Consider the following 22,853-nt stretch of genomic DNA (forward strand, 5'->3'; position numbering starts at 1 on the left):
ATAATAATAATAATAATAATAATAATAATAATTGTGAGTTTACTGAAAACAAAAAAAAACTACTTAAATAATAAATCATCTAAATTATAATCACACTTTGAGCTTCTTAATTCATATCAGAAAGTTGTGGTGTAATTAAATATTCTGTGCTTTGCTCCAAATCTCCACTCGTTCCCAACACACGCCATAACTATTAGCAAGCAACATTAATTAATTCACCCGGTAAATTCAATGTAAAACTAGGCATTAAAGTCTCAAATTGCTCTCCCTGTCAAACAGGCAGATATATCAGACTGATATGACAAAAGGACTGATAGCAAAAAAAAGAATGACAAACCAAGAATACCCCTTAATTTACCAAAATGAAAATGATGTATTACGGATGCAGGAAAAACACATTAACAATATGTTGTTCACACTTATCATTTTTTATTCCATTGAGAAACTACAGAAAAGGGGAAATACATCATTATAATTTTTTCGTGTAAAAGAGAAAAGTTAAAAATACATTATATGAAATGAAATGACCTGAAACACATGCATCATTGCATTACAGACTTACTAAAAGTCCAAATGCAATAAAAGTGAAACACAACACTTCTGTTTTGCAAAACAAATAATACTAAATGTTCTATTTAATAACACAGCATATATACAGTTCCGGCAATGTCTAAATCAGATTTGCACATTTTACCTGAATTGAAGTCAAAGTAAATGCTGTAGTCAGTGGTGAAAGTAACAAATTTTTTACCGGTGTCGCGTTGTTTTCAGGTACATGTTAAAGTGGTACTCAGCGCACTGCGCTTGCTTACGCATGCCTAAACAAATTCTGCTAAGTAGGGAAGCACCCATTAAAATCTGGTACGTTATGCTCTTTTTTGTTTTTACATTTTTTAAATAGAATGTATCATATTTTCCAGTCTTACATTGTGTTTATGTAATTTATTGTATTTTTGCACCATCATAAAGGTATGTGAATATTATTTATCATATGCAATACATTGGGTCTTATCATTTTTTTTTTACTCGTGCAACTTTGTGGTGGACTTCTCGAATTGTTTTTTTCTTTTTAGAGAAACTGATTGTTTCCAGTTTGTTTGCAAAAAACAGTAAAATGAATGGTAAATGTACCTCATTTTGACAACACACCCATCAGATCTCAATTGATTGCACCTATACCAAAATCAGACTACGTACCACTTGCAACATGACAGCATACCACGTTCTGACCTTTCATGGGTCACGTTTTGTTACGCGTACCATGATGTACCACTTTAACACTACACCATGTGTCAATGGCATGTTTCCAAGCTGTGGCGCAGCCGCTTTTTGAGCTCTGTGCAGCACCCCCGGGCCAAAACGGACCTCCCGATCCGCACAGGTCCGGGCGAGCCTACCGTTCAGCTGGTTGCTTAGCAATGCGTCTCATGCTGCGCATCGCAGTGGATTTCTCCGAAGCGCACACACACACTCCACAAACCAGTTACAGGGCTCCCTGTGACACTTGCATTTATGCTAATTCACTTCCCTGGAGTAAGCAAATGTCTTGCCACATTTTGTACAGTTGAATGGCTATTCTAATGTGTGAGTTCTCTGGTGCCGGCTAAGACTTTGTAACCATCTAAAACTCTTCCCACACTCCGTACAGTGATGCAGCTGGTTACAGGCTGCATGAAGTCGCTGGTGTGTTTTTAGGTGTCCTAACTGACGGAAGCTCTTCTCACAGTCAGCACAGTGATACGGCTTTTCTCCAGTGTGAATTCGCTGGTGTGTTTTTAGGTATCTTGACTGTCTGAAACTCTTCCCACATTCAGAACAGTGATATGGTTTCTCTCCAGTGTGAATTTGCTGGTGGGATTTTAGTGTTCCTAACGCACTGAAACTCTTCCCACATTCAGAACAGCGATATGGCTTCTCTCCAGTGTGAATTCGCTGGTGTATTATTAGTGTTCCTGACCGACTGAATCTCTCCCCACAGTCAGAACAGTAATATGGCTTCTCTCCAGTGTGAATTTGCTGGTGTCTTTTTAGACCATGTAACGCTGTGAAACTCTTCCCACACTCAGCACAGTGATGTGGTTTCTCTCCAGTGTGAATTCGCTGGTGTTTTTTTAGACCGTCTAATGCTGTGAAACTCTTCCCACACTCAGAGCAGTGATGTGGTTTCTCTCCTGTATGAATTTGCTGGTGTGTTTTTAGGCTTCCTAACCAACTGAAACTCTTCCCACACTCAGAGCACTTATACGGCTTCTCTCCAGTGTGAATTCGCTGGTGTGATTTAAATGTTCCCGACGCACTGAAACTCTCCCCACAGTCAGTACATTGATACGGCTTCTCTCCAGTGTGAATTCGCCGATGTATTTTTAGGTTTCCAAACCAACTAAATCTCTTCCCACAGTCAGCACAGTGATGCAGCTTTTCTCCTGTGTGAATTCGCTGGTGTGCTTTTAGGCTTCCTAACCAACTGAAACTCTCCCCACAGTCAGTACATTGATACGGCTTCTCTCCAGTGTGAATTCGCCGATGTATTTTTAGGTTTCCAAACCAACTAAATCTCTTCCCACAGTCACCACAGTGATGCAGCTTTTCTCCTGTGTGAATTCGCTGGTGTGCTTTTAGGTTTCCTAAATGACTGAAACTCTTCCCACAGTCAGTACATTGATATTGTTTCTCTCCAGCCTCCTCATTAATAAGGACAGGCTCCAGTTCAGTCTCTTCTTTAATAAGGACAGGCTCCAGTTCAGTCTCTTCTTTAAAGTGGACAGGCTCCAGTTCAGTCTCTTCTTTAAAGTGGACAGGCTCCCGTTCAGTCTCTTCTTTCATGTGGACAGGCTCCCGTTCAGTCTCTTCTTTAATGTGGACAGGCTCCCGTTCAGTCTCTTCTTTCATGTGGACAGGCTCCAGTTCAGTCTCTTCTTTCATGTGGACAGGCTCCCGTTCAGTCTCTTCTTTAATGTGGACAGGCTCCCGTTCAGTCTCTTCTTTCATGTGGACAGGCTCCCGTTCAGTCTCTTCTTTCATGTGGACAGGCTCCAGTTCAGTCTCTTCTTTAATGTGGACAGGCTCCCGTTCAGTCTCTTCTTTAATGTGGACAGGCTCCCGTTCAGTCTCTTCTTTAATGTGGACAGGCTCCCGTTCAGTCTCTTCTTTCATGTGGACAGGCTCCAGTTCAGTCTCTTCTTTAATGTGGACAGGCTCCCGTTCAGTCTCTTCTTTAATGTGGACAGGCTCCCGTTCAGTCTCTTCTTTAATGTGGACAGGCTCCAGTTCAGTCTCTTCTTTAATGTGGACAGGCTCCAGTTCAGTCTCTTCTTTAATGTGGACAGGCTCCAGTTCAGTCTCTTCTTTCATGTGGACAGGCTCCAGTTCAGTCTCTTTTTCTTTAATGTGGACAGGCTCCAGTTCAGTCTCTTCTTTAATGTGGACAGGCTCCAGTTCAGTCTCTTCTTTAATGTGGACAGGCTCCAGTTCAGTCTCTTCCTCTTTCATGTGGACAGGCTCCAGTTCAGTCTCTTCTTTAATGTGGACAGACTCCAGTTCAGTCTTTTCTTCTTTAATGTGGACAGGCTCCAGTTCAGTCTCTTCTTCTTTAATATGGACAGACTCCAGTTCAGTCTCTTCTTTAATGTGGACAGGCTCCAGTTCAGTCTCTTCTTTCATGTGGACAGGCTCCAGTTCAGTCTCTTCTTTAATGTGGACAGGCTCCAGTTCAGTCTCTTCTTTAATGTGGACAGGCTCCACTTCAGGCATCTCCTGTTTAATGCAGACAGGTACCAATTCCAGAACCTTCTCCTGTTTAATGTAAACAGACTCCATCTTTGATCCTTGGCTTTCACCAAGATAAGGCAGTCCTGAAAGCAGAAAATGAAATTAAGTAAGAACCTTCAGGTTCAAGAAAACATTTCCTTCAATTGCTTTGATACCATCAACCAAACAACCACAAAGATGAATGATGAGGACAAAATACTTTGTAACATTTAGTTTTTTAATGGGAAAGTATGCTGGAATAATGGGAGAATAGCGCTTTGCTCTGCGAGAGACTGAAACAGTAAATGGGACACTGCCTTGATCTGAAAGCGGGTCCTGGTTTCCACGTCGCTGCACGAAACGAATGGAAGCATAGCCAGCAGCTGGGCCTAAGGTCATGTACTAGCCGTCCACAAGAACTGCAACGAGAAGAACACTTCTACGAACTACATAACTTTTCAATTGCAACACATTCTCTGAACTGAGTTGCGTCTGGTCAATACTACTGTTTCCAGTGGGAAAACTCCTGACAAGTCAAAGATAATGCTGCAAGACTATTGGAAATCAACAAGCTGATCTCCATTTGAAAAGAACTATTTGTTTATTGCGAGCCGACGCAATATAATGCATACTTCAAGCAAAGTATAGTCTTCATTCATTGGAACTTCAGATCCAGAGAGAGATATATCACCAAAGAAGATTGACTACTTTGTTGAAAAACGATAAGTATTCAACATATCAAATATTGTATGACTCGAGAAATTAACTGTAGTTAATGCTATCAAGTTTTTGATAAACTGTTCTAGTAACAGAATATAACTTCCTGTTTTAGTGTGAAAGAAATGTATTTTGTTTGTTGAAATGTGTAACTCAAAGGAGTTGCCTCAAATGCAAAGAATTTGATCATCGCCCCATTTCTCAGTAAATTTGAATATATAATCAATTGAGATTGATAACATTAGTTTGGTAGATCACGTCTACGTTGAACAGGGATTTGTTTTTGTAATTCATATATTTGCTTTGGTTCCCTTACACAGATGTATACAGTACTATGAGATTACAAGAACACAGTTTAAGTTACTGTGAAAGAAGCCGTTCAAGGGGAGGGGACAATTTCACCCCCCAGGTGACCAAGGAAGTGCAACACTATCTGAAAGCAAGGCTTATAAACTGGTGTTTATTTTCACCAAGTGTAGTACCACAGATATCCTGTATTTAAAAAAATAATTAATTAATTTTAAAAAAAAACTTGTTCCCTATAAAAATGCGTTTCTTTCATGTAGCAATACAAAAAAAAAAAAACTGGAGGTCTCCCTCAGTGTTTTAAATTAAACTAGAAGAATAAAACTAGTAAAGGCAACAAAGATGTACTTAATTGAAAGTATATTTTAAAATGATTTCAAACATATTAAGAAGGATAGAAAAGCAGTTTGCAATCAAATATGGCTTTTTCTTTTAAATATTTGAATCAGTTAATCAAAGTGACCAGTAGATGGCAGAAATTATCCTTTTATCTTTCCCCATGCAGTCCACCAATCCAGTTTATTTTCTTGCATATTAATAACACTGCTATTACATTTCCATTATGTTTTATTTTGTTAATTATAAACTCACATAATGATTTCTAATGCCACCCATTTTCTAAGGCAATACCTGGTCTTTGCTAGTGTAGCCGGAATTCAAGGTAATACACAATTTCATTAATCATCAGTAGAAATCAGTGGATATTGTAATGTAAATATTTATGAAGGTTGTTTTAAACATAACTGGACCCATACGTTAAGGTGGGCAGTAGTCTAAGGGGCAGTTTACAAGCAAAACTGAAAAGCGTGACAACAGATCTCTCGCGCTTTTTTGGCCATGACAGTTCTGCTTCCACGTTTACATGAGAGTTTATTTTAGAGAGAGAATTTAGTCGTCCATATGCAAACAACCTCATTAATAATAAAATAATGGGAGGGTTTATTTAAAAATCAGATGCTGCGCGATAAAGGATATCGTTCAAATAATGCACAGGGGTTTACATGAGGTTTTACAAGCTAGGCAGAGATGAAGAGAAGGTTACCCCCCATCTGTCTAGAATGCAAAGGGTTAAAACGGTTCATGCTGCCAAGAAGAAGAAAATAATAATAGTTATTACTATTATTATTTAGAATTAGTTGTTCTAGAAATGGTAGAAGTAGCATGTGTACAAAAACCGACAGCACTCACCAATTCCCATTACTGCTTTTCTTATCCGTGCACATTTTTAATAAAACTAACGATCTCGCGACTGTCCTGCATGTAGGCCCAATAAATAAAAAAGTGTGGTTCAGGTTACGCTTTAAAAAAAGAATAGGGTGGGTAGGTAGGTAAAACGTTTTATTTATTTTTATTTCCCGAGTAAGCAGTTTGAGCTGGTAAAAGTGGCCAGTGCTGGTTTCCAGTACATTGTTAATAACCCTGCTGTACTTTCATCTCACTTCATTCTCCCATCATCTCCCCTTTCTCCACCTCACAGCTGGCTCAGTCTCATTTTGAGGGTGCATCTTCATTAATAAACTTTCCGCCTGCCTTGTTTTATGCTATAGGCAGGCAGCTGTAAGGAGTGAAACCACTGGAACTAAAATATAGCAGAAGCATTACTGCGGCACTTCATGACTGTCACTACGTTCTTATCTACGCTGTGAAAAAATATTGCTGCAAATAAATTAATTTCTGTAGTTGAGGGAAAAAAGAGAGAGAGAGAGAGGAGTCTCCTTAAAAATAACAAATCTGCAACAATTGTAATCTTGATGGAATTCAGAAAACAACAAAATAGATGGCAATTAAGTGAAACAAGATAGAGTTTTAGCTTTTAGTTTTTCATGCATTATTAATATTATCATGATACATGTGTTTTGACACTAAACAGCTTTATTTATTTATTTTAAAGAATGCATCCTTATTTATCTTAAACAAACATGATTTGCAATTATGTATTTGCAACATTAATATCTGAAATCTGTGTTGGATTAACCAGGTCAAAGTGAACTAGTAATTCATACAGTACACATTAAAAAACACTGCAAATCCGAAAATGAATACATTGAAACCCCTGTGATTTCCCAGCGCAGCACTGGGTGCTGCAGAACACCTGCCTGTAGAGCTGAATTAAAGCATTCTGCAAAACACGTCCGCTGCAGGCAGAACTAACTTGGATGCTGGTATTTAATAAATGGTTCCTGTTTCTGAAGACGCTGCTTCCCGCATTTGAATCGCAATGTTTTCCTGTGTTCTATATTGAATATGTATCTTTGTAAATAGACCCAACACTGCATCGCAACCTTCTGTGATAAGCCATAACAAATAAACAAACATTCTCAAGAATAATGTCTAAAATTTCCTGCAAAGGGTGAAAGGGCTATTTTAATGATATTTCTGCGTGTTAGTAAAACATTTGTACGGAGTACCAGGAAAAAGAGTTGTTCAAGGTAATTTTATATTTAGATTTTCAAAGCGATTTTAGGCTACTTTTTTTTTTTTGTATTTTAAATTACTTTCCCACCTCCCGGCTGCTTCTTGGTTGTCCGGTTACTAGTATTGATGTTTAAATCAAATAACTCGGAACTAAATTTAGGTCCCGTTCCCATGACTTAGGGGTCGTCGCCATGGTAACTTTAGGGGTGGTCGTTCCATAACATTAGCTTTATTCGGTGCAAGGATTATAATGCTTGATTCGGTGCACGAAGACGCTGAAACACTAAACCAAAAAATACTTGCAGTGGAAACTGTTCCAGTGAACATAGCTGACTGCGAAAGTGGGTTTGCATACCTGTCAACGTTTAGTGTTCAAAATAAGGGAGCTTTTGTATACTGAAATCCAGTGGCCTGCATTTAAGTGAATACCTACATAACACAAAGACATACAATTCCGCTGTATTAGCTGGTGGTAGAATGACATGATGAACTCAATCACGCTCTGTTAACTCACCTTAATGATAGACTGCTGATACGCTGCTCCTGTAATGGCTTTTTATGAATACAAAACTGAAACATAATAATAGCAGTCGTTTATTATTTTTAAATGGATGTTTGTTTAATCGTTCTTATGTGTTTTATCATGTTAAATGATAACACATAGCTGATCTATATATTTTTTCTGGCTTTGTGTACATTATTATTATTAATTATTATTATTTTTTATTTCTTAGCAAATGCCCTTATCTAGGGGGACTTACAATTGTTACAAGATATCACATTATTTTACATCTAACATGTTTTGAGATGACAATATAACTACATGCTTGTTTTTTTTTTTTATCACAGTAATACAGTAGGCCTATCGGTAAGAAATTAAAGTTACTTTCATTTACAGGTATTTCTGTGTTTTAGTAGTTGGACATGTACAAAAGTAACTTACATTAGTTACATGGATGTTAAAATGTGTGGGTTAACTGGACTGTTAGGGAACTTTAAAATACATGACGTACCTGCTTAACTTTTTTCGTGGAACAGTATTTGAAAGCAGTGGTGACGGGTAGCGGGGGCATGCCTGGTCACGTGCCCCCCCCGGATTTCCAGATTTCTGCCAGGTTTTATTATTTAATATATTTTTTATTTTATATTATATATATATATATATATATATATATATATATATATTATATATATATATATATACACACACACACAGTATTTGTTCTAATGTTTTTCGTAAGTGGGTAGAGAATGTGTGAGTGCGCAGTAGTTTATTTCAAACTTTCAAACCTTAATAACATAACCACACCGTTATATTTGTTCTCGCGAGAACGAGTGTCTGACCGTTCACCGTTATACTTGTTCTCGTGAGAGACACTTTTTCAGTCAGCGCGGCAGTCGAAAATATCTTAAAATGGCAAAAAGACAGCTACGTTTGGAGTTTTTCAACAACAAAAAACATCTAAACCACCAATGCCAGAGACATCAACAGAAACCGAACCTGACTCTTCTGTAGTTCAGAATGTTAACAGCAGCAGCGAGAGTGACGATACCATTTCAAACGCTCAGGTTAGTGCGGGTGCAGCAGCTGTCGAGTCTGTCGATAAAAGAGACCCTTGCCTTGGACCGGATGCAGCTTTGGAATATATCGAAGAAGGCCCGTATCAGCCAGTAATTGATTTTCCAGCCAGTGCCTGTGGGATCAAAACCAGAAAATTCAGGCAAGTGTGGTACAATGAGTATAAATGGCTTGAATACAGTGTACGTGATGACAGAGCTTTCTGCTTGTGCTGTCGAGCATTTGGCAATGGGCCAAACAGTGACCTGGCATTTCGAGTTACTGGTTTTAAAACATGGAAGAAAGCAAATGAAAGATTTCGGGAACATTCAAAGTGTGAATCTCATCTAGAAGCCATTGCTAAATGGAAGGGTAGGCTGCAATCCTGTAAAACAGGGAGTGTTGTGTCCCAGCTTGATAGTCAAAAGAAAAAAAAGAGTGGCGGACAACAGAGCATATTTAGAAACTGTAATAGAGAGTACTTTATTTTGCGCTTGCCAGGGTATACCTTTGAGGGGACAGGAAGAGGGAATGGATTCCACAAATCAAGGCCATTTGCGGGAATTGATGAAACTGTGTAGCACAGACAACAAACTGATTCAACGATTTATGGTTAACCGAGAGAAATACTACACCTACCTACACAGCTTGTGTCAGAATGAAATAATCAAACTCATGGCTTCACAAGTAATAGATTCAGTGTTGAAGTGTTTTCCATCATTGCAGACGAAACAATGGATCTGTCAAGACACGAGCAAGTTGCTCTCATGGTGCGCTACGTAAACCAGTCATTTAAAGTACAGGAGAGGTTTATTGGCTTCTACAGGACGCTGCAGACGGACAGGGCTTCACTTGCCACACTGATCAAGAGTACATTATCAGCCTTGGGACTTGATATTTCAGCTCTAAGAGGTCAATGTTATGATGGAGCCGCCAACATGAGAGGACCCTACAAAGGTGTGACCACACGGATACTTTGCGAAAATCCTCTAGCTTACTGTTAGTTCACTGTTATGCTCATATATTAAATCTGTGCGTAGTGGACATGGTTTCCTGCATTCCAGTTGTCCGAAATGCTTACGGAATTCTCCAGGCTCTACGAAATTTCATTGAAGTAAGCTCAAAGAGACATGCTGTGGTTGAAAAAAATTACGTCACAAAAAACGTATTCTGCGGGGCCAGCTACTCTTAAATCACTCAGCGACACTCGTTGAAACTATCAAGTTGAGGCTATCAGAGATGTATTGGAAAATTTTGATGAAATGGTTCAAGCTCTGAACGAAATTGCACATGGGGGTTCAAAAGCTGGAACTGAAGCTTATGCACTTCTCAGAAATGTGCAAGACTTCAACTTTCTGTGCTGCATGTTTTTTATGCGGAGAGTGCTAATGCAAACAAACCACCTGTCCAAATTTCTTCAATCAAAAGACTTTACATATCAACCAGCAATGGCGATGGCTAAATCCACAGTGTCTGTACTAAAGGAAATGAGAAGTGATGATTTTGCATCCCAAACCTTTAATCACGTCAATGAACTGTGCCAGAAAAACGGTTATTCTGGCCCTTGTGTGCCACGCAAACCGGTTACTCCAACAAAACTTAGAGGAGGGATAAAGTCCTCTTTTGAAAAGCCCGAGGACTACTACAGGACTGAAATACTGTACAGCCCTCTGGATACCCTTATTGAGGAGGTAGAAGACCGCTTTTCCGAGAATGACCTGTTCATTTTCAAGTCCCTTGCAGACATTCTCTCTTCTGAGAGCCCATCAGATGAAAGTGTTGCCGCTGTTTCCACCACTTACAGTATTGATCAAGAAGATCTGAACTCTGAAATCAATTTGTTTTCCCGGATGTTCAAAGATGGCATTGCTGACAAGAGTACCATACCATGCCTACTAAAGCATGAGCAGAGCACGAATGAAGCTCCAGATCAACAGAGAATAAAACCCGCCTCAGTGTCAATCTTTCTGTTGCACCAATTAGAAAAGCTACTTGGAGGCAACTGTCAAACCCCTTCCTTTTTAGAATAGCAGCCCTTACTGTGGCACCACAGCAGTCGGATACACGACGAACTAGTACTGTATATGATGATAAATAACTAAAATGAATACATTAATATATGCATTTGGTGAAATTTGTCATGCTATACGTCTAGCATATTATTCAACATTTAACCACTTCTTTAGAATGTATACGTTTTAAATTAGGGCTGTAAATCTATGTTTAATTGACTACACATTTAAACCCATTGTTAATCCGGTCTTTTAACCGTTTAAACGGCCATACATTTAGTTTCACTAATTTTATATTTTACTTCCTATATTTCAAGTCATATTTTAACCTCTCTGTTACTCAAAGCGCGTACCATAAACATAAAAGCATAAAAAAACAAACATTCACAGTCGATTTTACAACAAACCATTCTCCATAAGCTCCATAAAAAGTCATTATTTAAATTAAACTTAAACACAGCACACAAGATTCAATTTTTAGTTACATTCACTCCTATATTGTTGGCTGGAAACTAAATATGTCCAGAACCAAAAAACTTTTTTTTCATTAAAAATCAAAGCTGTTGTCTGATACAATACTAGTTCCAAGCGTCCCTCACCTTCACAGCGGCGCTTGCGCATTAACATGAAAAAATAAAGATTTCATTTCCCAGCGTCCCTCTGTTTCACAGTTGCTCGTTTCAACCCACTTGAATAATTATAAGTTGTTCTGTAATTGCAGATGTCCTGTTGAACACACACAATACAATATGGACAAATAAAACAGCGTAAGCACCAACGAAATACATATTGTATATTTGACATTTTATTTTTAGAGTTCTGTGTAACATGGGACATCGTTTAACCTTGAAAAAAAATTAAATACAGTACCTGAAGCAGATATACAAGGTTATCATATTAACATCAACGTCTGTTGTAAAATAAAGCAAATTGTTTTGAAAACTGTCAAATATTTACTTGGGGGCCAAGAATGAAAAACGTCAAGAAAAAAATGCCATTTTTGATATGGAAATTGTCAAAATAAAGGGGCAGCTGGAAGGTACGAATTTACCAGTCAGGACCATGGCATTTAAACACTACTATTAAACTGTATCTGTTGGTAATGTGGTTTCTTCTAAACTGGGGTTTGAATGGCGGACAATGCATTTTATTTCATTTGATTTAGTACCACTTGCCAATCTGTTGCAAACTTTTGTCATGTAATCCACACTAACACCAGACTGATGTGCTGTGACAGAGCGTTCAGTGCACACATGACTACATATTAAATATGTATGTTTTAAATAAGCCCTGTTGTTTAAATGTCATATAAACAGTTGGGCGGTTACTGCAGTCTGTCTTTGGAATAAAAAAAAAATATTTAAATAAAAACTAAATGCCTAGTGTTTAACTAATTTACTGTATATAAGATTGTACTGCAACTTGTACAATTTATGGCCAATCAGAAACCAAAGTATTGCCATGCGGTCCAATTTGACAAGCAGTTACATCTGGTGTGAGAGTTAAGAGTTTTTAGCTTTCAATCCAGTGAAAAAATATGGATTGTTGGCTCAGTACTAGAACATTACTAGCAAAGGTGATCAAGACAAAATACCTTCAGAGATTAAAAACGCCAAAAATGTCTTGCGACTGAAGCTCTCTCCAGTTTCCCTGCCATCATCAGTGATTTGTGTGGTAACAAGCAGGGACATCCATCACACTGATACTAGGTAAGCGTTTTATTAGCATCAGTACTGTACATTTTAGTCACCAAGAATTTAAAAATGCCAGCAATATGTTCTCGTAATGAGGTCAGCTGTAGAGATGCGTGGATAGTGTACTTTGTCTTTTTTTTCTGTAATTTTATTATCAATAAAAAATACATGATTGCCATTTGCTATCACGGAATAGTCCAATGTCATTTCTGAGTGATTGAGGCTAGCGTTTGTGCGTTTTGTTGTATCATGTTATTGCACAGAACTCTTTTTTCTGTTTTCATTTTATTATGACTCTCTCAGATGGGGGCATGTGATGGACTACGTTTTTTGGAAAGGGGTATGCAGCTTAAAGATTGAAAACCCCTGTTCTAATGTGATCTGGTACATTACAGGCAGGACAGAAGAGGCGGAGGGGTAGCGCTATACATAAGAAATAGTCTTGAAGCCCAGGTGTTAAATCAGGACAAAGAAAACAATGCAGAATCAATACGGGTCAGAATAATGGACAAAAATTCAAAGGGCATGTGACGGGGAACCGGGTCGCTGGTTCCTGCGCAAGTGTGTGCCTGTAGAAAATCAGCTGCGACACGCAGTTGGAGACGCGTTGCTAAGCAACCAGTTGAGTGGCAGACTCGTCCTGAGCTAAAGTGATCGGGTGGTCTGGATTGGCTGGGGGCGTGCCTGGGGATGCTGCGCGGAGCTCAAAAAGCAGCTGCGCTACAGCTCGGGGCTGCTGCAAGGCCATTGCTGTACAGACGGGTGCGGAGTGAGAGTGTTTACATCCAGGAGGGACACGTTAACTGCGGAGCCTTTAACTGAAAGACGGGGCCTGTGAAGGCGACTGCCCAGCCAGGACCGTCAGAATGGCCCGGAGTCGCTGGGAGGCCAGGACTTCAGAAATAACACAACAGAAGTAGGTCAGCTTAGGAGAGGTGGATCCCAAAACAGTATAAAGAGGGTTACCGTAGAGTAGTAGGTTCCTGGAGCGGGACGTTCCTTTTAGTGGGACTAGCGCTCGTCATTTTGTGTGGCAAACTTTTAGTTTCACCTTTTTTTTGTTTTGTTTTAATTGCGTTATTAAATGTGACACTAGGTCTACCATCGCTGGTACCCTCGTGTCAGCTCGGTGTGTGTTTAATTAAATCTGCGCGCCTGAGCGGCGTATCAGCACCAGTGCTCTGTGTCTGTCAGTATTTTCCAGTGACTATCCACACATGTAACACTTCACCCTGTTACATATCCGTAGTAGTCGTTCCCGCAGAGCGGACGCTTCCCTCCTGATGTAAACAAACTCTCACTCAGCGACCGTCTGTACATCAATGGCCTTGCAGCAGCCCCGAGCTGTAGCGCAGCTGCTTTTTGAGCTCCGCGCAGCATCCGCAGGCACGCCCCCCAGCCAATCCAGACCACCCAATCTCTTTAGCTCAGGACGAGCCTGCCACTCAACGGGTTGCTTGGCAACGCGTCTCCAACCGCGCGTCGCAGCTGATTTTCTACAGGCACACACTTGCGCAGGAACCAGCGACCCGGTTCCCTGTCACAGGGCATAATAGGAGCATGCTATAGACCGCCAAATTCAGATGCTGAGCAAAATAATCTGTTATACAATGACATTCGAAATGCGTGTAGAAAAGGAGAAACCATACTAATGGGGGATTTCAACTTCCTATTTTTTAAAACACCAAAAGTAATGACTAAAGCTAAGGTTTACAATTTTAGAAAAGCAAACTATGAAGGTATTAAACAGAGACTAACATAAGTAGATTGGAGTAAAATAGAGAAAACATCCACAGAAAAAGGATGGCTGTTTTTTTTAAATAAATGTAGTACTAGATGCGCAAAACAATTACATCCCAAAAGTAGACAAATCTAAATCTAAAACAAAATGGCCGAAAATTGCTTAATAGATCAATTAAAAAATATATTCAGCGAAAAAAGGCACTTTACAGAGCGTTTAAAAGGGACCAAAAACAAAGCACACAGAAAGAGTACTTGGAACTGCAAACACAAGTCAAAAAGGAAGTTAGAAAGGCCAAGGGAGAGATAGAAATCAATATTGCTAAGGGGGCTAAAACCAATTCCAAAATGTTTTTCCAATATTATAACAGCAAGAGAACATTCAAAAGAGGAGGTTAAATGTCTAAGAGACACAAATGGCAAAATCATAGATGAAGAAAAAAAAAATAGCAAATATATTAAATGATTACTTTTCACAGGTTTTTACGAAGGAGGACACGGACAACATGCCCGACATGTCGACCTGTTCCTATCCAATAACTTTAGCATAACAGAGGCAGAAGTGTTAAAGGGCCTAGGAGCTCTTAAAATAAACAAATCCCCTGAGCCAGATGAGATCCTCCCAATAGTACTCAAAGAAATGAAAGAAGTCATTTACAAACCGCTAACCAAGATCATGCAACAGTCTCTTGACACAGGGGTTGTACCGACAGACTGGAAAATAGCAAACGTAATACCGATCCACAAAAAGGGAGACAAAACCGAACCAGGTAACTACAGACCAATAAGCCTGACTTGTATTATATGTAAACTTATGGAAACTATAATAAGATCCAAAATGGAAAATTACCTATATGTTAACAATATCCTGGGAGACAGTCAGCATGGTTTTAGGAAAGGGAGATCGTGTCTAACTAACCTGCTTGACTTTTTTGAGGATGCAACATTGTAAATGGATAATTGCAAAGCATACAACATGGTTTATTTAGATTTCCAGAAAGCTTTTGACAAAGTCCCACATAAAAGATTAATTCTCAAACTGAACGCAGTAGGGATTCAAGGAAATGCATGCACATGGATTAGGGAGTGGTTAACATGTAGAAAACAGACAGTACTGATTAGAGGAGAAACCTCAAAATGGAGCGAGGTAACCAGTGTGCATTATAAATATCATATGGGAGATACTGAAATTGAAGGGAACTATGAAAAAGACCTAGGAGTTTATGTTGACTCAGAAATGTCTTCATCTAGACAATGTGGGGAAGCTATAAAAAAAAGGCCAACAAGATGCTCGGATATATTGTGAGAAGTGTTGAATTTAAATCAAGGGAAGTAATGTTAAAACTTTACAATGCATTAGTAAGACCTCACCTAGAATATTGTGTTCAGTTCTGGTCACCTCGTTACAAAAAGGATATTGCTGCTCTAGAAAGAGTGCAAAGAAGAGCAACCAGAATTATCCCGGGTTTAAAAGGCATGTTGTATGCAGACAGGCTAAAAGAATTGAATCTATTCAGTCTTGAACAAAGAAGACTACGCGGCGATCTGATTCAAACATTCAAAATCCTAAAAGGTATTGACAATGTCGACCCAGGGGACTTCTTTGACCTGAAAAAAGAAACAAGGACCAGGGGTCACAAATGAAGATTAGATAAAGGGGCATTCAGAACAGAAAATAGCAGGGACTTTTTTACACAGAGAATTGCGAGGGTCTGGAACCAACTCCCCAGTAATGTTGCTGAAGCTGACACCCTGGGATCCTTCAAGAAGCTGCTTGATGAGATTCTGGGATCAATAAGCTACTAACAACCAAACGAGCAAGATGGGCTGAATGGCCTCCTCTCGTTTGGAAACTTTCTTATGTTTTTATCACTGTGACACATTTCCCAATATTTTCCCCAACAGTGACAGCGAGTATTGTAGAGACACCTTGGTTGTATCTACAGCTTTACAGTTTTATTTTTTGTTCTTCAGAAACAAAAGGTCAGTAAACTCTGCTGGCATATTTAAAACAAACAAAAATAAGAAATGGTGGTTGGTTCTGAATCAAACATATTGACCCCCTCACTGAAGAAAATAGCCCCCTAAAATTGAGAGGGGGTCACATTGACCCTCAGTCTGTAAGTCCTGGAGCAAACACTGCATACATATAGAAAAGGAAATGTATCTTTGTGGAAAACATGCAAAAATAATGATAATATATTTTACTGTTAAGTTGCGTTTAAAAGTATAATACATTTTAAACAAATATTTTTAATCCAAGTTTACCGTTTAAAACCTTACAGCCGTAATTTATCGGTACAATTAAAATCGTTTTTGTATTAGAGTTCTTACACTGGTGACGATTACACACAGATACGAGTGTCAATCACGTGCAAGAATCCCCATATTAACCAGTCCTGAGGAAACAAGGAGGCGGGGTCATGGGAACTTGGTGGGCAGTGAAAAAGGTAGATATTGTATATATATACTGCATATGCGCGAATTTCTGAAATTAAAAGGGATTGTTCATGCCATCTTACATTTTCTATCTTAACTTTAATCGCTCTAATCCCTGTATATCTGTCTGAGGCTGATCAGTGTTAGTTTTATACTTGTTACCATAACATTGTAAAACATAGCAAACTTAAGTTTTTTAAAAAACATCTCAGAATCATTATTAAAAGCTACATTTTACGTGTCAAATATTTTGCTAATAATGTACGCTAAACAAATAAAAAAATAATATCACTTTAACATACCGTTAACTTAATTAATATAATACTGTGTTGTGTTATTATCCATTATCATTTCATCACAGTGGATAACACACGTGATCATAAATATAATTGCACATAAGAATAAATAGAACAGTAAATGCATGATTAGTCACAAACAAAATAATGCATTTATTCATTGTATTGTAATATTTACACTTACCTGCGTTTACAAATGTAACTTAACCTTACCACCCTTTGTAAACAAATACTAAAATAAAATGAATTAATCCATCCTTTGTACACGTGACTAATCGTGCATTTATCATGTTATTTATATTTATGTGCAATTATACTTAATGTTTATGTTAAAATGTGTTATCTTTTTATACAAATTGAACAGGGATTTGTATCTTAAAACAGCTGAGTGGCAATGATCTCTTATTTTCTTATAAGTTGTAGTATAGTCTATATATCAGTATTGAACCCGTATTTGTTATGTTCGTTAATATGTGTATTACACGTTTTGACAATCAGAATAGTTTATTGTTGTCGTGGATTTAAAACAAACACGCATTCAAAATAAATCCAATCACGTTTTATCTGGAGGGCTACTCACCCCTTTTTATTATTACACAGAATTGTGGGGATTGGAGTTCTGCGCTGGTGATGACCTCATAATCGAATATTAAAAACCATGCACGAGAAACAGACTGCTAAAGAACATTTACCCGCGAGATGCTTTCAAAACAACCAAATATGGCGGGAAACCCGCCACTCGTGCAGCACTGAGCCCGCGGCACGCAGACTGCAACTGAGAGACATGAATAAAAACAAACACGCCGCTTCACAAATACAACACACACACACACAAAAACAACGCGCTCCTACCACACTACAACCCGGACCTTTCAAAATAATACAATATAACAGCGCTCTGTAGTTTATAAACACATTGTAGAGCTCCATGCAGACTCTCTCACCTCCTCTCTGCTCTCCCTCAGTGTCTGAACGGATAAAACAACGCGCTCCTACCACACTACAACCCGGACCTTTCAAAATAATACAATATAACAGCGCTCTGTAGTTTATAAACACATTGTAGAGCTCCATGCAGACTCTCTCACCTCCTCTCTGCTCTCCCTCAGTGTCTGAACGGATAAAACAACGCGCTCCTACCACACTACAACCCGGACCTTTCAAAATAATACAATATAACAGCGCTCTGTAGTTTATAAACACATTGTAGAGCTCCATGCAGACTCTCTCACCTCCTCTCTGCTCTCCCTCAGTGTCTGAACGGATAAAACAACGCGCTCCTACCACACTACAACCCGGACCTTTCAAAATAATACAATATAACAGCGCTCTGTAGTTTATAAACACATTGTAGAGCTCCATGCAGACTCTCTCACCTCCTCTCTGCTCTCCCTCAGTGTCTGAACGGATAAAACAACGCGCTCCTACCACACTACAACCCGGACCTTTCAAAATAATACAATATAACAGCGCTCTGTAGTTTATAAACACATTGTAGAGCTCCATGCAGACTCTCTCACCTCCTCTCTGCTCTCCCTCAGTGTCTGAACGGATAAAACAACGCGCTCCTACCACACTACAACCCGGACCTTTCAAAATAATACAATATAACAGCGCTCTGTAGTTTATAAACACATTGTAGAGCTCCATGCAGACTCTCTCACCTCCTCTCTGCTCTCCCTCAGTGTCTGAACGGATAAAACAACGCGCTCCTACCACACTACAACCCGGACCTTTCAAAATAATACAATATAACAGCGCTCTGTAGTTTATAAACACATTGTAGAGCTCCATGCAGACTTTCTCACCTCCTCTCTGCTCTCCCTCAGTGTCTGAACGGATAAAACAACGCGCTCCTACCACACTACAACCCGGACCTTTCAAAATAATACAATATAACAGCGCTCTGTAGTTTATAAACACATTGTAGAGCTCCATGCAGACTCTCTCACCTCCTCTCTGCTCTCCCTCAGTGTCTGAACGGATAAAACAACGCGCTCCTACCACACTACAACCCGGACCTTTCAAAATAATACAATATAACAGCGCTCTGTAGTTTATAAACACATTGTAGAGCTCCATGCAGACTCTCTCACCTCCTCTCTGCTCTCCCTCAGTGTCTGAACGGATAAAACAACGCGCTCCTACCACACTACAACCCGGACCTTTCAAAATAATACAATATAACAGCGCTCTGTAGTTTATAAACACATTGTAGAGCTCCATGCAGACTCTCTCACCTCCTCTCTGCTCTCCCTCAGTGTCTGAACGGATAAAACAACGCGCTCCTACCACACTACAACCCGGACCTTTCAAAATAATACAATATAACAGCGCTCTGTAGTTTATAAACACATTGTAGAGCTCCATGCAGACTCTCTCACCTCCTCTCTGCTCTCCCTCAGTGTCTGAACGGATAAAACAACGCGCTCCTACCACACTACAACCCGGACCTTTCAAAATAATACAATATAACAGCGCTCTGTAGTTTATAAACACATTGTAGAGCTCCATGCAGACTCTCTCACCTCCTCTCTGCTCTCCCTCAGTGTCTGAACGGATAAAACAACGCGCTCCTACCACACTACAACCCGGACCTTTCAAAATAATACAATATAACAGCGCTCTGTAGTTTATAAACACATTGTAGAGCTCCATGCAGACTCTCTCACCTCCTCTCTGCTCTCCCTCAGTGTCTGAACGGATAAAACAACGCGCTCCTACCACACTACAACCCGGACCTTTCAAAATAATACAATATAACAGCGCTCTGTAGTTTATAAACACATTGTAGAGCTCCATGCAGACTCTCTCACCTCCTCTCTGCTCTCCCTCAGTGTCTGAACGGATAAAACAACGCGCTCCTACCACACTACAACCCGGACCTTTCAAAATAATACAATATAACAGCGCTCTGTAGTTTATAAACACATTGTAGAGCTCCATGCAGACTCTCTCACCTCCTCTCTGCTCTCCCTCAGTGTCTGAACGGATAAAACAACGCGCTCCTACCACACTACAACCCGGACCTTTCAAAATAATACAATATAACAGCGCTCTGTAGTTTATAAACACATTGTAGAGCTCCATGCAGACTCTCTCACCTCCTCTCTGCTCTCCCTCAGTGTCTGAACGGATAAAACAACGCGCTCCTACCACACTACAACCCGGACCTTTCAAAATAATACAATATAACAGCGCTCTGTAGTTTATAAACACATTGTAGAGCTCCATGCAGACTCTCTCACCTCCTCTCTGCTCTCCCTCAGTGTCTGAACGGATAAAACAACGCGCTCCTACCACACTACAACCCGGACCTTTCAAAATAATACAATATAACAGCGCTCTGTAGTTTATAAACACATTGTAGAGCTCCATGCAGACTCTCTCACCTCCTCTCTGCTCTCCCTCAGTGTCTGAACGGATAAAACAACGCGCTCCTACCACACTACAACCCGGACCTTTCAAAATAATACAATATAACAGCGCTCTGTAGTTTATAAACACATTGTAGAGCTCCATGCAGACTCTCTCACCTCCTCTCTGCTCTCCCTCAGTGTCTGAACGGATAAAACAACGCGCTCCTACCACACTACAACCCGGACCTTTCAAAATAATACAATATAACAGCGCTCTGTAGTTTATAAACACATTGTAGAGCTCCATGCAGACTCTCTCACCTCCTCTCTGCTCTCCCTCAGTGTCTGAACGGATAAAACAACGCGCTCCTACCACACTACAACCCGGACCTTTCAAAATAATACAATATAACAGCGCTCTGTAGTTTATAAACACATTGTAGAGCTCCATGCAGACTCTCTCACCTCCTCTCTGCTCTCCCTCAGTGTCTGAACGGATAAAACAACGCGCTCCTACCACACTACAACCCGGACCTTTCAAAATAATACAATATAACAGCGCTCTGTAGTTTATAAACACATTGTAGAGCTCCATGCAGACTCTCTCACCTCCTCTCTGCTCTCCCTCAGTGTCTGAACGGATAAAACAACGCGCTCCTACCACACTACAACCCGGACCTTTCAAAATAATACAATATAACAGCGCTCTGTAGTTTATAAACACATTGTAGAGCTCCATGCAGACTCTCTCACCTCCTCTCTGCTCTCCCTCAGTGTCTGAACGGATAAAACAACGCGCTCCTACCACACTACAACCCGGACCTTTCAAAATAATACAATATAACAGCGCTCTGTAGTTTATAAACACATTGTAGAGCTCCATGCAGACTCTCTCACCTCCTCTCTGCTCTCCCTCAGTGTCTGAACGGATAAAACAACGCGCTCCTACCACACTACAACCCGGACCTTTCAAAATAATACAATATAACAGCGCTCTGTAGTTTATAAACACATTGTAGAGCTCCATGCAGACTCTCTCACCTCCTCTCTGCTCTCCCTCAGTGTCTGAACGGGTCTGTCTCCCACAGGACGAGGAATATACCAATCACAAAATACAAACCGATCAGCGCGGTCTGACAATTCATCTAATATGAACCGCAAAGGGAATTGTGATACCGGGGATCTTTTAATAAAAAATGAATATGACTTTCAATTTTAACATCATAATCGAGCTGTTTGTAGCTCTATATTTTTCCAAGTGAATACAATTTGAATTCAGGTAACCCCCTCCCCATGCCAGAGTTGGTATAGTCCTTTCTCTATCAGGCGGCAGCAGCGTCGATGCAGCGAGTTTCACGCAGATATATAATCTGTGTTTCGTGTAATTATATTGATATTTCCCGTCCTCTTCTTCCGAATGAGATGTTCAAACACTAACGCGATACCCCTGATAATGTTTTTTAGAAGTATATCAGGTTAATTCAAGTTGAGCGCCGTTGTCACAAACAGATCCACAATGGCGCAGGCATGCTCGCAGTTTCATAGCTTTCTCTTCGCTAGTCTTGCAGGTTCAGGGCGTGTGAACTTGTTTTTGGTAAATACAGCACAGGGTCGCAGAAAGGTCATTCTTTACGAGTAAACTTCCAGGCAGTAACCTCTGCTATTTCTACCCCATGCTTTTATTTAGTTTCTCTTAAACTGTATTGTTGTCTCCTATTCTTTATCCAGGACAGTATTCCTCCCTGCTGTCCAGCGGCACAGATTTAGACTCTTCCTCAGACTGCGCTGCGAACTAAACCAGGCAACAGAGCCGCGTCCACAGCAGCAGAAGAGTCACCAGCAATGAGACACGCCAAGGAGTGCGCTGCTCTGTGAGACTCGAGGGGCTGCATTACACCGTGTAACAATTTTTTTTTTTTTTTTGGTTCCTGGGTAGTAAGTGTTATTTCCTAATTGCTTATGCCTCAAAAGTATAGAAAATGGCTATTATTCCCCACAAACTTTGCTTTTGTGACCAGGACAGTGATATTTTGAAATTTACCTAATTTCCTGAACATTCCAGATAGATTCAGTGCTGAGTAAACTTGGAGTAACTTCTAGAACTTTCTAGAACTTTCCAGTAATATAAATAGTAGTATAAATACAGGGGCCTTAAGCCCACCACTTCAGTTTAGTTCCAGCTGCCTAAGTGGATACATATCTGCATTTTTCTGAGATGTCATCAAGGTCATAGGAGACTTCAAAATGGTGGCATTCCTGATGGGTCTCCAAGGCGGTTTTACCAAGTTTCTCTGCTATCTTTGCCTATGGGACAGCAGGGACACCAAGGCGCACTACCACAGGCGGGACTGGCCACAGCGGACCGAGTTCTCTGTGGGGAGGAACAACGTCAAGTGGGAGCCACTGGTGGACCCCCTGAAGGTGCTGATGCCACCACTGCACATCAAATTGGGCCTTATGAAACAATTTGTCAGAGCTCTAGATAAGGAGTCGGCAGCCTTCAAGTACCTTCAAGACTTCTTCCCTAAGCTGTCTGAGGCAAAGGTCAAAGCCGGTGTCTTCGTCGGACC

The 22,853-nt window shown here is 40.0% G+C and overlaps 2 protein-coding genes across 2 annotated transcripts; both read right to left on the reverse strand.

Moving 5' to 3' along the window:
• Positions 1-407: 407 nt before the first annotated feature.
• Positions 408-4,416, reverse strand: LOC131722785 (zinc finger protein 436-like). The gene has a single exon (XM_059015859.1). The coding sequence runs from the start codon at positions 3,814-3,816 to the stop codon at positions 1,573-1,575; it is 2,244 nt and encodes a 747-aa protein (XP_058871842.1). The 5' UTR covers positions 3,817-4,416; the 3' UTR covers positions 408-1,572.
• A 4,087-nt stretch (positions 4,417-8,503) lies between these two features.
• LOC131722784 (uncharacterized) lies at positions 8,504-22,160 on the reverse strand. The gene is made up of 2 exons (XM_059015858.1): positions 17,869-22,160; positions 8,504-8,879 (listed from the first exon to the last, which is right to left on the reverse strand). Exons 1-2 carry the CDS (start codon positions 21,308-21,310, stop codon positions 8,743-8,745), a joined length of 3,579 nt encoding a protein of 1,192 aa, XP_058871841.1. The 5' UTR covers positions 21,311-22,160; the 3' UTR covers positions 8,504-8,742.
• Positions 22,161-22,853: the final 693 nt, after the last annotated feature.

This window comes from Acipenser ruthenus, chromosome 51 (genome assembly GCF_902713425.1).
Source record: "Acipenser ruthenus chromosome 51, fAciRut3.2 maternal haplotype, whole genome shotgun sequence".
In the NCBI taxonomy this organism is placed as follows: Eukaryota; Metazoa; Chordata; class Actinopteri; order Acipenseriformes; family Acipenseridae; genus Acipenser; species Acipenser ruthenus.

Bases quoted from the DNA above. Each gene is read 5' to 3' on its own strand.
- LOC131722785 (XM_059015859.1), bottom strand. From the start codon at position 3,816: ATGGAGTCTGTTTACATTAAACAGGAGAAGGTTCTGGAATTGGTACCT.
- LOC131722784 (XM_059015858.1), bottom strand. From the start codon at position 21,310: ATGGAGCTCTACAATGTGTTTATAAACTACAGAGCGCTGTTATATTGT. The intron at 8,880-17,868 runs GTGAGAGAGTCT...TTGATCCCACAG, and splicing joins TGAGGGAGAGCAGAGAGGAG to GCACTGGCTGGAAAATCAAT.